Source organism: Acipenser ruthenus, chromosome 46, assembly GCF_902713425.1.
Source record: "Acipenser ruthenus chromosome 46, fAciRut3.2 maternal haplotype, whole genome shotgun sequence".
Taxonomy (NCBI): Eukaryota; Metazoa; Chordata; class Actinopteri; order Acipenseriformes; family Acipenseridae; genus Acipenser; species Acipenser ruthenus.
The window spans coordinates 8,307,442-8,320,665 of record NC_081234.1 but is presented as its reverse complement, the minus strand read 5'-3'; the positions used below and the strand labels follow the sequence as shown (position 1 = coordinate 8,320,665).

The following is a 13,224-nucleotide window of genomic DNA, read 5'->3' as shown; positions in this document are numbered from 1 at the left end:
TGTCTTTATGTTGCTGTCTCTCCTTCAATGTTTTCTCGTTATTTGCCCTGCCCTCCCTCCCTGAAGACCACCACACACCTATTAGTAAAAAAGGTACCGGTGCAGACTTTAGTGACGGGCGACAGCAGCTGTACACCACAGAACGAGGTGCATTAAAATAGCAGTTTGACTACTTCAAGATTGGGCTTTTAAGACAAGCCTACACGTCGCATCACCACAAAAGCCAAAGTTAAAGTTTTAAAGCTAAAAAGAAACTGCCTCTAAGTTGTTATTTTTAGATTTATCAAATTGGCACATGCACCACAGTCATTTACAGTGCAGCCAATTGATAGTAAAACCTGGCTCAAACTTGCAATGCGTTTTTATTTTATGTGTTTCCTGCAGTGTTTTTGGCTGGGTATTTTAATTATGGCACCACAGTTATCATTGTGGTCATCTCTATCATTTGTTTTATTTGGTTCTACTTCGAAAAGCCTCTCTTTCAACTCCGAGTAGAACAGAATATGCAGGGTATCCAGTTTGCTAAGCTTTTTCTACAGTGAACATTTGAACCATTGTTTTAAAGAACTTAAAGATGTGTTACATTCGAGACTGTAAGGAACATTTTTGCATTACGTTTACATGTCCTGCAATTTTGTTGTTGATCTTTTCATTTTCCTGCTGCAAGTCAATCTTTTCTGCCGCATCTATGAGTTCACTTCCTCCTTGTGTTACAATAACACCCCCTCCCGAGCCTTACAATTGTGTCCCATGCCTCACAATATATAACTATAGTGGGGTCCTATTACCTGTAACACAAGAAGAAAGGGAATGGAAAATAGGGGGGTGCTCATACTCCTCCTCGTCATTGGCTTTAAGTATTTATCGACAGGTATTGAATAAATCCATTATTATTTATTTATTTATTTATTTATTTATTTATTTATTTATTTCTTAGCAGACACCCTTATCCAGGGCGACTTAGTCGTAAACAAATACATTTCAAGAATCACAGTACAAGTATTAATACAATTAAGAGCAAGACCAAATACAGTGACTTCAGTTCTAGTAAGTACAAGTATATGACAAAATACGAATCAATATAAGAGCAGGTAAGTGTCAGTGACAGTTACATCAGGATACTTTTAAATGCAAAATACCACAGATTGAACAACACTAGTGGCAGATTACAGTACTGTAAAGTACAGGATTAAATGCAGTAAAATAGGGAGCAGATAAGTGCAAGTAAAGCCCTTTCATCATGTTGATTTCAAAACAAGAAAAGCTGTCCTCCCCTCACCTTTACAATTGAGTACCACGCAACAGCAGTTAACTTCCACATTGAATTTTAAAAGCTGATTGGAAGCGTGTTGTCCTCTCATTGTCCTGATGTTTTGACTGCCCTGTCATTGTCAGTTTACAGCCTCGGTACTGCAGTATGGTGCCCCGGATGAGAACATGCTTCCAGTCCTTAATGAATAGATTTATTTATTACCTGCCGATGAAGACTTCTTAAAGGCAATTACGAGTATCTGCACACCCCTACTGGAAACCACATACATCCATCAAACTTTTATTATAAAAGTAAAAATTTAAGCTTAAAAGCAAATTCATGCACATTTTATTAAAAAAAAAAAAGTTTTTTATAAATAAATAAAACTAAAAGGCATGTTATGGTCTAAACAGTGTATTAGTTAGTTTTTGTAGGAAAGAAACGCAAATGATTTTCCACAACTTCCAATATTCTACACATTTTCCAATCTCTCTTGCACACATTCGACGGTTTCTGCGTGGCAGTGAAGTTACACTGAAGAAAGAAGGGGTTAAAACTCAAAAGAGCATGCTTGGTTTCTGTCTAGCACCATCGAAGGAGAGAGAGAGAGTGTTTCCAAACCGATCAAATCAATTTTTCTATTCGCTCAGTGGCAAGCAGTTGACTTGTGAGAGATGTTGCTCTCCATTTTCGCTTGAGTGATTTAATACAACAGAGTGAACCTCATAACAGAGTAACAGGATGCTGTCGCCCCTCGCTGCTGTCCTCCCAGTTTGTGAAAAGCACGGCGCTGGCATACACTAACCAGCATCACTTTAGTGGGGAGCAAGCTTGCAATTGAAATTCCTGCTCTCACTGTGTAATCCACTGTTTGGCCAGTTGAAATGTACAGTATAAGAAAACATAGTATCTCCAAATTCTGTACTGAAAATTAACAAATCGGTAACACAGAAAAAAGTTTTTATTGACAATAAAATCATTGTAATAACAATGAGTATCTAATTTGTAACGAACGTGTTTGCTCTACACTAATTTTCTTGTTCAAACTGAAATGATGTCTTCAAAAAACTTTGCTGATAGTTAACATGCACTGTTTTACTAACCTAGTTGATAATTGATGGTGTGGTCAGACTGTATTACACCACAGCAGTGTGGAGTAGTGGTTAGGGCTCTGGACTCTTGACCGTAGGGTCGTGGGTTCAATCCCAGGTGGGGGACACTGCTGCTGTACCCTTGAGCAAAGTACTTTACCTAGATTGCTCCAGTAAAAACCCAACTGTATAAATTGGGTAATTGTATGTAAAAATAATGTGATATCTTGTAACAATTGTAAGTCGTCCTGGATAAGGAAATCTGCTAAGAAATAAATAATAATAATAATGTCTCATTATAATGGAAAAATCATACAAAACTTAATTAGACAAGCTTGGGGTATTTGAGTTGAATCTTTAATAGAACAGTCTCCCGGGCGGTCTCCATTTTACACTGTTACAGTGAAGAGTATTATTATTGTTATTTATTTATTTGGCAGATGCCTTTATCCAAGTCGACTTACAAGTGTTACAGGATAATACAAGGTTACAATGCAAAATCAATATTTAAATACAGTATAGTTTACAGGAACTGCACATTGTTCTACTAAAATACAGTAGAAGATGTTAGGGTTAAAACAATGCTGTCGCCTAAAAATGATAGGAGAGAGGAACAAGTCGAGCTCATCAAGAAAGTGAGCAGGGGCACCAGGGGGGCGATGGAGAACAATAAGAAGCTGATGACAGGGAGAGTGCAGTTCAACGGTGTGGAACTCAAAAGTGCTGACAGAGAGGGAGGAGAGAGCAGAGGGGATCGGAGTTCCAGGATGGAGAAAGTAGGAATCCAGTTTCCCCGCCTCGTCCTAAGGGAGGGCGATCCGTGTTTCTGCAAGTTGGGAGAGGTGGGAGGCGTAGACAGAGATTAAAGCTGCCTTGTTGCAGGCTGATTCCAGAGGGGCGCCAGAGAGAGAGCAGGAGGAAGGGGCAGAGGATGGGGGGCAGAGGTTGAGAAGTGCTGGTGAGAGATTCTGTGAGTGCGAGAGGAGGGGAGCACTGGGATAGCAGAGAAATAGTGGATAGAGTAGACCATGTAGCAGAGGCAGGGAGCAGTGTAACGTACTGTACAGTACGCTGTCAAAGAAGTGCGTGCCAGAATGCAGTGTGTATTCAACTACAGCTTTGCATGTGTGACAGGTTTATTTATAACTAATTAATAACGAGGCATGCAGTGAAATGAAGCATATATTAAAGAAAAGCTTGGTTTAGCCTAATGAGCCATGGGTTATTATAAAATGAGGCGTAGCTAATTAGTTGTAAGCATGATGGTAAACTTATTTAGATGCTAATTTTAAAGAGGGTGGAATAGATTACCGCTCAAGATCTGATAATACATGATTTTAAGGTTAGGCCATGCCGACAGTGATATTGCTAATGCTAGTAAGTAGCTGTCGGTGCTGGTGCACTTTCACTGGTGGGCTATCCATTCACTTCAATACTGTAGATTAAAAATAACAGGAACATTTCTTTTTGAGGAACCAAATGTTTTTTTTATAGGTAGGTGTTGCAAGGTTTCCCTGCTCTACAAATAGAGGAAAAAGACGTAAGGTTTTTAAACCTCTTGTCTCTTGCATTAGAAAAGCAGTAGACACTTCAGTGAACCTGCTTGCTTTGTTTCCCCATTGCAGGTGGTACTCCAGCGGTGCGTAAAGAGGTCATCAGAAACAAGATCCGAGCCATTGGCAAGATGGCGAGAGTGTTCTCTGTGCTCAGGTCTGTGAAACAGGGTTTGGCTTGCATTGAGTTAGCATGGCCTGCTGGGGAGTTCACAAAAGTGTTATCCATTGGTCAGTGATAAAAAAATTAAAAATCCCCTTTCTCTGTATTTTGGGTATTTACTGCCAGCTCAATATGAAATGTGAATGCAGAATGCACTTTTAATGTCATTTAAGCAACCTTTTAAAAGGTCAGACATCCTGAGGAAACAGATTTTTATCACTGAAATGTCAACAGAATTGACCAGAAAAGAGATCACAACTGGTGTGAACTTCATACACTCAGCAAAAAAACAAACCAAGAAAAAAAAAGCATGGTAGACCACCGATTTTTTAAAATTTGGAGTCCCTGATCTTTCTTTTAGTAAGCGTTTCTGTGTTTAAAAATATTTGTAAACGTGTACGCTAACTGCAGTAAACTTTCCCGGTGACGTTTACAATTGGATACTTATGATTGTGATTAACTCGCAAAGAACTCCTCTCACAATGAAAAAGACTAGTGAACATTTGGAAAATGTGTGCCTTTTTTTTTTTTTTAATTCTACATTTCTAAAAACAGAACTACCCGATTTTTAATAGCATTACAGATTTTACTAAATTAAACGCCACGAATGAATAACTTACTGAATTTGAATTAGGGTCTGGTTTCTCAAGAGTTTTACCTTTTTACTTCAAACATTTGCCGTTCAATTTCTTAAAGGGTACATAAGGACCTTTTTATTTTATTGTGTTACATGTTCCCATGTGTTGCTACAGCTGTTTACGTAAGGTGTGTGTATTGTTTTAAAATTTTTGTAACTGAGATGGATTTATCATGGTGCAGGATGATGATGGGAAATGTAGTTCTGAGAGGTCCATGCAGGTACATGGGAATCCATCTTGAGGCAGAGAATGCAATTTAAAAGTTTAAATAAGTGATCAAAATGTTAAAAAAAATATAATAATAATAATAATAATAATAATAATAATAATAATAATAATAATAATAATAATAATAATTAAAACAATACACACACCTTACGTAAACAGTTGTAGTAACACATGGGAACATGTAACACAATAAAATAAAAAGGTCCTTATGTACCCTTTAAGTTTCATTTTGCATTTGTAAATGTAGCACTGTTGAGTGTTGGATAGTTGTGGATGAGCAGTAAACTACACTGTTAACACGATTAACCCTGACCCTCCTGGAACGTGTCTCCCCAGAGAGGAGAGCGAGAGTGTGTTGCAGCTAAAGGGGCTTACTCCTACTGGAACCCTGCCCCTGGGTGTGCTGTCTGGGGGGAGACAGACCCTGGAAAGCGGTAAGTCCCGTGCCTGTACCCATCCTCTCCTTCTGCTACTGCCACTGCTGCTGTCTGCTTGATGCCTTCCAGAGCCCTGTGTATGCTCCCCCCTGCATCCCAGTGCACTACACACCAGAGTATACCAGAGTTCTCACTGAGCCAGGCTGCGGGCTCAAAATAAAACTTCATGTAGGTTGGTTTTCAGACGATTGCTTCTAACTCGCCAGGATTGCAAACTAGATTAGTCCTGGAGCCAGAACTCAATCGAGTATATTACGGAAAGGAGTCTGGAGTCCGCATTCGGCCCCCCTGTTTTAAATATAGCTGCATCTCCTAATAGGAAACCTGCAGACTCGGATTCCATTGATATGCTTTGATAAGTATGATCAATTCAGAGAAGAGCAGGGACACCTGATTGCTAAAATTCCTTGTCATCTACCTAAACAAGGGGAGTTCTGAAATCCAGTACTAGGTGAGAGGCTAGTGTGAGTTTATAATGCTTTATTCCCATTCACACACACAAAAAAGCACTGCAAACCACAAGTAAGGAAAACAGAATTACTAGGAGGGCTAACTTTCTGATCAGAGAGTATGTCTGGTATCCATGTGCTGCCTTTCAGTGAAACATGTTAGGTCAAAGTAGCAGGCGCTTCCTTGACACCTAAAGGCATTGCTGCCATTTATAACAGGCTACACAGCCCATGACAGCCCATCCCTATTCTTGGTGTCTTATGAAACTTGGGGGTTTATTTTTGTCACAGCCTGACCTGGAACTTAAAGCCCCCAGTGACCTAACCTGATGATGTAATGACTTAGAAGTCCCGGCCAGCCATTTGGTTCTAATTCCATGAGCTTTAACTAAAGCAGTCTGGTCACTGCACTCGCACCACCTTGTCACAATACAGTACGTCCTTTATGACATCGCAAAACAGACTGCAGCCTAAAATCATCAACTGATCTTAAGAATCAAGCAAAATCTCTACGCTAATCAAGGCTTTCAAATCATGCATCATGTAACGATTATTATGAAACTTTCATCCGTGTAAAGAAAATAGAGTACACATTTTTTCATTTGGCGGAATTAATTAACAACGCCCAGAATGAGCCGTTACTAACATGTTTAATTGGCCAATTCTGTTTTGGCTCGTCTGCACCCAGCCCTGGGGTTCAGAACTACTTTCAATGAAGTATTATTTAACTGATCAGGAGCCAGGAGCTTATAGCAGCATGAACAACTCCTGTGACTAACCCTACAGACTCAGCTGTGACTTATTCACGCTGTGATGAGAAGCTCAATCACTTCAGAGCGGATTTACCTGGGACCTGATTGTTCAAACTTGCACCTGGTCATTTCAATAATATACCTAAACATAGCGATGTTCTGAAACCCAGGACTGGGTGCAGGGAAATTGAGTTTTGCAGTATATGGTACAATATTTAACCTTTCTCACAATCTCAAACCCCTTTTATACTGACCACAGTTGTGAAAAAATAAGAAGCAGAATTAGACTTAACACAAGAAGTCTCGAATGAACGTGTTATTAGCAGTTCATTGCAGGTGTTATTAATACATGCTCTATTTCTAGCAGAGATCACAATGTTGCTAATGCATTTGTCCTCTTTCAGTAGAGCATAGCATGTGTTTTGATATTTCCGGTACCATTTTTGTATTGACTCTTCTTTGTGGTGTTCAGTACATCTGGTCATGTATAAAATACTCTGGTGTGTTTGTGTACGAGAGCATCTTGTTGCATCTGAAGTTTCTAGCTCTTGAATTCTGCATTAAATGCACTCTACCTGCCTGTGACTAACACTTTCCTGTGTTTAATTTTTTATTTTTTTGTCTAGCCACATTCATTTTATTTGAGAGCTTACTGTATTGTAGACCTTTCACAATGATGTCCTCCAGTGTTTTAAAGGTACTTGAGTTATGCAGGATGTAAAGCCCCTCTCTAAAGTACTGTAAGTGAAAAGTTCTGTATACAGCCCTTAAACCAAAACCCATGTGTATTCATGTTATAAGAAAACCACAAATTATTTTTCCAAATGTGATTTGCATAACATTTCATACTAGAAATATATTCAAACCTGGTTCTAAAAAGCCTATAAGGGTTAGGGCTGCACCTTATTGATATAAAAAAGCATAGCACACCTGAGGATAGTTTTAGAATACTGTACACTGTGTATGAGATGTCAAAAAATGACAGAATGTGTTAGGAAAATAACAGTTTCTTCTTGCGTGTTGAAGTTAGCATCCTTAATCTAGAAGCAGTGAAGGGAGAAAGGCTAAACATCAGTGTGCACGTACTCATCTTTGTGGGTCAATGTGTTCAGCCATGCAGCTATAAAAAGACTTCAAAGGATCTCCAGTAAACTGAGTCCTAGTATGAATCTGACTCCCATCAAGTTAGATGCAGATCACTGAAGCCAGTTTTAGCAACTCTGCGTTATAAATAGTGATTAAAAGGTACTCTACAAGGTCACGAAGGGCCTTGGCATATCCCACATCCGTACTCATTAAAACAGTGAATTGACAGTAATAGTCATTTGCTTAAAACAATTATTGCCCATTTTTTTTCCCCCACATTGACTCAAGTGATGAAACCTGTTTTTCCTGCCACAACACTGAAGTTTACTGTCTTCCTGTGTTGCATGCTATAGGGCCCCACCTGGGCCTTACACTTTTGTTCTCAGTTCCCCCAGGAGTCCCCCTCCTATGTGAGGTCAAGAAGGGGGGGGATTATATCACCCGTAACAGGAAGGAAGTGAAAAAAAAAAGTATTGTGTGGTTGCAAGATAAACAACTTGGAGATTAAAAGCCGTTTAAAATTGACAGATTCCAGAAGCAGGGGATTTGAAATTAAACAAACAAGGAAAATTGTCTGTCACAAAAAAATATTTCTTTTATTTTTTTATTTTTTAAAATCTGTATTAACCTGCCAATATTAAACTAAAGTGTTTTTTATAGTGTGTGTTTTTTCTCTGTATGCTTTTTTTAATTTTACCTAACTTTGGCTAACATTGGCACATGTGCAGGGGAAGTTGTGATGGGGTGGGGAGGGGAGGGGATCGCTAGTTGCATTGATAACTTAACTCACTCTTTTTCATTCATTTTTGGCATGGCACTACTACTCACACTTATTCAGCCACCGTAGAGGCAGAGGAGGCACGAGGTATGCAAGTCGTCAGGGGGACCCTGATCAGTGTTTGTGTTGTATTTCAATATATAGTCTCTCTCTCTCTCTCTCTCTCTCTCTCTCTCTCTCCCTCTCTCTCTCTCTCTCTCTCTCTCTCTCTCTCTCTCTCTCTCTCTCTCTCTCTCTCTCTCTCTCTCTCTCTCTCTCTCTCTCTCTCTCTCTCTCTCTCTCTCTCTCTCTCTCTCTCTCTCTCTCTCTCTCTCTCTCTCTCTCTCTCTCTCTCTCTCTCTCATAATGTGGTAATATTCTTAAACGTCCATGTGGAAAATGGATACTCTTGCACCACCAGAGACTGAAAGGCAGAACAGAAGCCCTTCAAAATTTATAGTGTTCAGGGTTTAGAGGAGCAGCGATTTGCAGAATGAACGGATCATCGACCATTATTCTTTATTTTATAATCAATCAATCAAATTATTAAAAAAAAAATTATAATCTGCCGTTCCTTCATAAAACTCTTACGGAGTTGCGCCCACAGCAGACGGGCCGTATACGCAGTTTGACTTCTGGTCACTTCAGACTGCTAGTCTTTATAAACCAAGCAGATCAATGAGACTGCTGGAGTCCCCAGACATAAAATCATTTGAACTGTGACGTTTTTTACTGTAGTTTGTATTTATTGTGGTCAATTAAAATCAACTCAAAATTAAACCAATCAAATAGATCCAGTGCCAGACAGTTAGACTTCACCCTTTAATATATAGTATGACTACCCCATGTGCTGCCTGATTGCAGTATCTACAGTCTGTAGTGTTGCATCTTAGGGAACCTAAGTTATTTCCTCAGGTATAACTTTGTGTATGTAGATATAGAAGCATTTTCTTTTTTTTTAAAAAGCAGATCCACTTATTCCCTGCCTCTTACAAACAGCTAATGTAGTAGTCCCCTTCTCACCCCTCTGCCAAATGACACATTGGTGCTCAAAAAAACACACATCCTGCCCGCTTAACACCTACTCAGAAAGAAATGGCTCTTGTAGCAGGGAGACCACTAGAGCAGCTGCCCCTCTTAACAATACCCTCGAGAACACCAACTCAGATTATCCCCTTTGTCTTCCAGCCCACTCACAGTAAGATCATCTGCATTTAGAGTTATTGAAGCCTGCAATTTTGTTGAGCACATAATTGTTCTACAGTATGTGCAGCACATATATATAATTTTTTTTGTAACCAAGATACCAAGTCATTGTGGTTTTATCTGTACATCCTTACAGACTTCTGCTGATCAGCAGCTTTTGTCACGTGTTTAACAGCTTATTTAGCTGTTGAATAAGAGTATTGTTATTCTGAGTAGCTTTCTAGTCAGGTGGCTAACTAAAATGTTACAATGAGTCGATCACAATTTAAATCCAGTTTATAAGTCTTATTTTTATGAAACCAAGAAAATCGCAGCTTAGTTGGCGTTAATGGAATCTTCAATTGCCTATAAACCTGCAGCGTTGCTTTACAAAGATGCTGGATGTATCCAGAATCCCCGGCACTGAAACAAATCCGTCATTGCCATCGTGTTGTATTTTCTATTTGTTTCACAGAACATTTAAGTAAAAGTTCAACATTCACAGTTTGTGTTTTTTTCCATAACCAGGTATAACACTTCCCTGTGAAACCTGTCTCCAATTCTGCATGCATCAGTGCAACAAACAAAAGCACTGATGGCCATTAAATGCATGTTAATGCAGCATGGCATTATTGAGACTCTAGCTGGCTGATTATAACTACTGCAGCTACACGGCTCTCTACTCCCAGCGCTTGTGAAATGAGTGCAGTATTCTGGTTGTGCAAGATTAAACAGTTTTTGTTTTGTAATGCCTGCCGTTTATATTGTGGAACTGTCTTAATGTTGTAGTTGACTTGTGTGTGTTGTCACATGGGAAGGTTATGGTGTGTTTCTTTAATTGTTTATAAGAAAAAAAGAAAGTACCTGATCGTTTGCAGAGATTAGGATTTGTTGTGTTTTCAAAGTTTAAGCATTTCTAAACCGCAAGTTCAGTAAGTCATAAAAATACATACCCCATGCATAAGCATGCAACACAATACTATAAACTATTGATAAATGTATACAAAATGCACTGACACAACATGTCTGCTTTCTTGATCTGCCAAAAGCAATCGGAAGATCCACACAACACAAGAAGCAACCAAGACAGTGTAACTTCCACCCATGCAAGGATGCAAGCACGGGCATGCTTCACATAGTCATGCCAGTGCAACATTAATGCATGTGCTGCTGTAGGCGTTCTTACAAATACCCAGGAACCCACTGCAGCCGGGCTGCCTGTGTAGAAATTACATTTGGATATTAAAAATAAAAAAAATAAAAATTCCACTCCATACATTTTAATGGTGAACCCTGGATTGTGTAAATCAGGTACTTTTTTCAAACTTTGTGCAGTTGTGTTCATGGGATTATAAACCCGAAGTCCTGTATTCTAGCCGTTTCGAGCTCGGGTTTGGGGTCTCGGTTTAAAGGTGATGAAGAAATGGAGCGACTGACTTTTCTCTCTTCCCCTGACAAAACCTGCCGATAGTGGTGTTAAAACTCTAGTTGACAAAATACATCTCCTGAGGTCAACGTGCATCTTTCACTCTGTCAACACGGTGCAGAGCAGGCTTTGACCCTGTCCGGTGGGGCGGGGGAGTGTGAAGTCGGAAGCTCCATTTATTTCACAGATGCTGCTGGTTTCTTTGTTCCGATACTCAGCGGTAATTCCGTTGCTCTCCGGCTCCTGCTTTTGTAAATCGCAAGGAACAGGATGAGTTTGGAGAAAACTGAGAACATGATTCCTCTTCCACATTTCATTAAAAGGGCAGCGTTACAGAATGACTCTCTTAATCTCATGATTCAGTCTTTGATTATTTTATTATACAGTACAGCTCTTATCACAGAAACTGTGTTAGGTCCTAAACAATCTCCTTCTAAACTAGGATTGAGGATTTTAATCATCGCCAAAAAGGAAATCTGATTGTCTTGCTTTTGAACCCATTCTTAGGCTCTTATTTGAGCTATTATCTAGCTGTAAGTCACACAGAGTTTGTTTGCACACTGCGTTACATGGAAGCGGAATCATCCACCAGCACTGTGACTTCCACACTAACTACTAATCTGTGTGAATATGATAAAAACACTAACCCACTAACCCTGTTGTTCCTCCTGTGCATGTTTTAAATAACATTTTTGTGTGCATCACTATCCCAAAAAAATATACAGGTAAAATCTGTGTTTCAGGACTGTAAAGACCAGTATAGGGTCAATCCATTTGCTAAAGTATGAGGGGCTCCACCAGTAGGGAGTAAATTTGAGTGATTGTAGCAAACAAAATATTTGATCTGTTGTGCACGTTCATTTGGTTTAAAAGCCTTAAATGTTCATTAACCAACCAGCTGCTTCCCTTATTGACGGACTGCTGTCAGCCAGTAATATTCTTTGACCCAGAAGACACTGCTGTGGGGATATGATCTAGGAAGTACAAGCGTAACAAATTTAGTACCCGATATCACGCGTTAAAATGGAAATAAATGTTTGCAATTCTTTTAGAACTGCACATTTAAGACAAGGTGTATGGAATAATTTTGTCATCTACAATCGCTTAAACAGTAAGACTATTTGACTTCAGAAAAATTGCATTCATTTTGCTGCAGGTTATCATTTTTTAACCCAAAGGTGGTTGTCTAGGACAGGTTTTACCTGTAGGCAGGTTGAGGGATGTACTGGGAGTGGTAGGTGGTGTCCCTTGTGTTTTCCTTGAATTGTGAGAACTGCAATTGCGTGAGTTTTGATTTATTTTTGTACGTCTCTTGACAGCAATCCAAGGCTTCTCCCCTCAGCACAAAATACGCAGTTTCGAAGAGGCTCACGCGCTGGACAGGATAAACGAGAGGATGCCCCCGCGCAGGGACACCCTCACTCAGCCAGACGGGACGGTGAACTCCCTAAACGCAGCCAACTCTCCAGACAAGAACGGGACAGACAACCAGACACAGTAACCTGGCAGAGAGAGGGAATGACAACAGAAATAAAATCGTGGTTTTATTTATTTATTGACATAAAAATAATACAAAAAAAAAAAAAAAGACAACAAAAACGCAAAGCGCTCACGAGAGAAACGCAACATTGTCCAAGTAGAACTGGTCCAACGGCAGTTTCAAATAGTCTTTACATAACGACGACAACGAGAGAGAGACAGACAGACAGACCATTTTGTAAATTTGAATTGATGTACAAGATAAATAACAACACCTTTTTATTATTCAGGAATTATATATATACGATATAGTTCAACCGAGTGCTTCTGTATTGTGTTTTTGTGTTTGTGAGGGAACATTTAAAAATTATATATATATATATATATATATATATATATAAATCCAAGTTAGGATTTTTAAACAATAAGTTGGGTGGGGTGCTAAATCAAAATGAGGTACAGTGGCATGTTTGGAATGCATTCACACCAGCCTTTCACACCAACACCAGAGAGAGAGAGAGGAATATGCATGAGAATTATTTGAAGAGCTGCTGTTGACTGTCCAGAAAACAAAATATTGAAATAGCTGTATGCTAGGTTGTGCAATGTAACTCTTGGACAGAAATGTGTAACAGGTGATCAAAACGGATGAATTAATGCTTCCCCTTTGAACTTGTTACGCCATGTAGTTATATATATATATATATGATTTTTTTATGTGTTCCCTT

General features: G+C 39.3%; 1 protein-coding gene across 5 annotated transcripts in view; it reads left to right on the top strand.

Annotated features, from left to right (window-relative positions):
- LOC117397835 (serine/threonine-protein phosphatase 2B catalytic subunit gamma isoform-like) overlaps positions 1-12,616 on the top strand; it is a 50,933-nt gene extending 38,317 nt beyond the window's left edge. Inside the window, exons 11-15 of one of the 5 annotated variants that reach the window (XM_059013684.1) lie at positions 67-93; positions 3,969-4,053; positions 5,262-5,359; positions 8,497-8,514; positions 12,337-12,616. In XM_059013684.1, coding sequence (XP_058869667.1) covers positions 67-93; positions 3,969-4,053; positions 5,262-5,359; positions 8,497-8,514; positions 12,337-12,518 — 410 coding nt within the window. In that variant the 3' untranslated portion in view covers positions 12,519-12,616. Of the gene's footprint in view, positions 1-66; positions 94-3,968; positions 4,054-5,261; positions 5,360-8,487; positions 8,515-12,336 lie in introns of all 5 variants that reach the window. The other 4 variants (XM_059013683.1, XM_059013686.1, XM_059013685.1 and 1 more) reach the window with 4 other exon arrangements.
- The last annotated feature ends 608 nt before the right edge of the window (positions 12,617-13,224 follow it).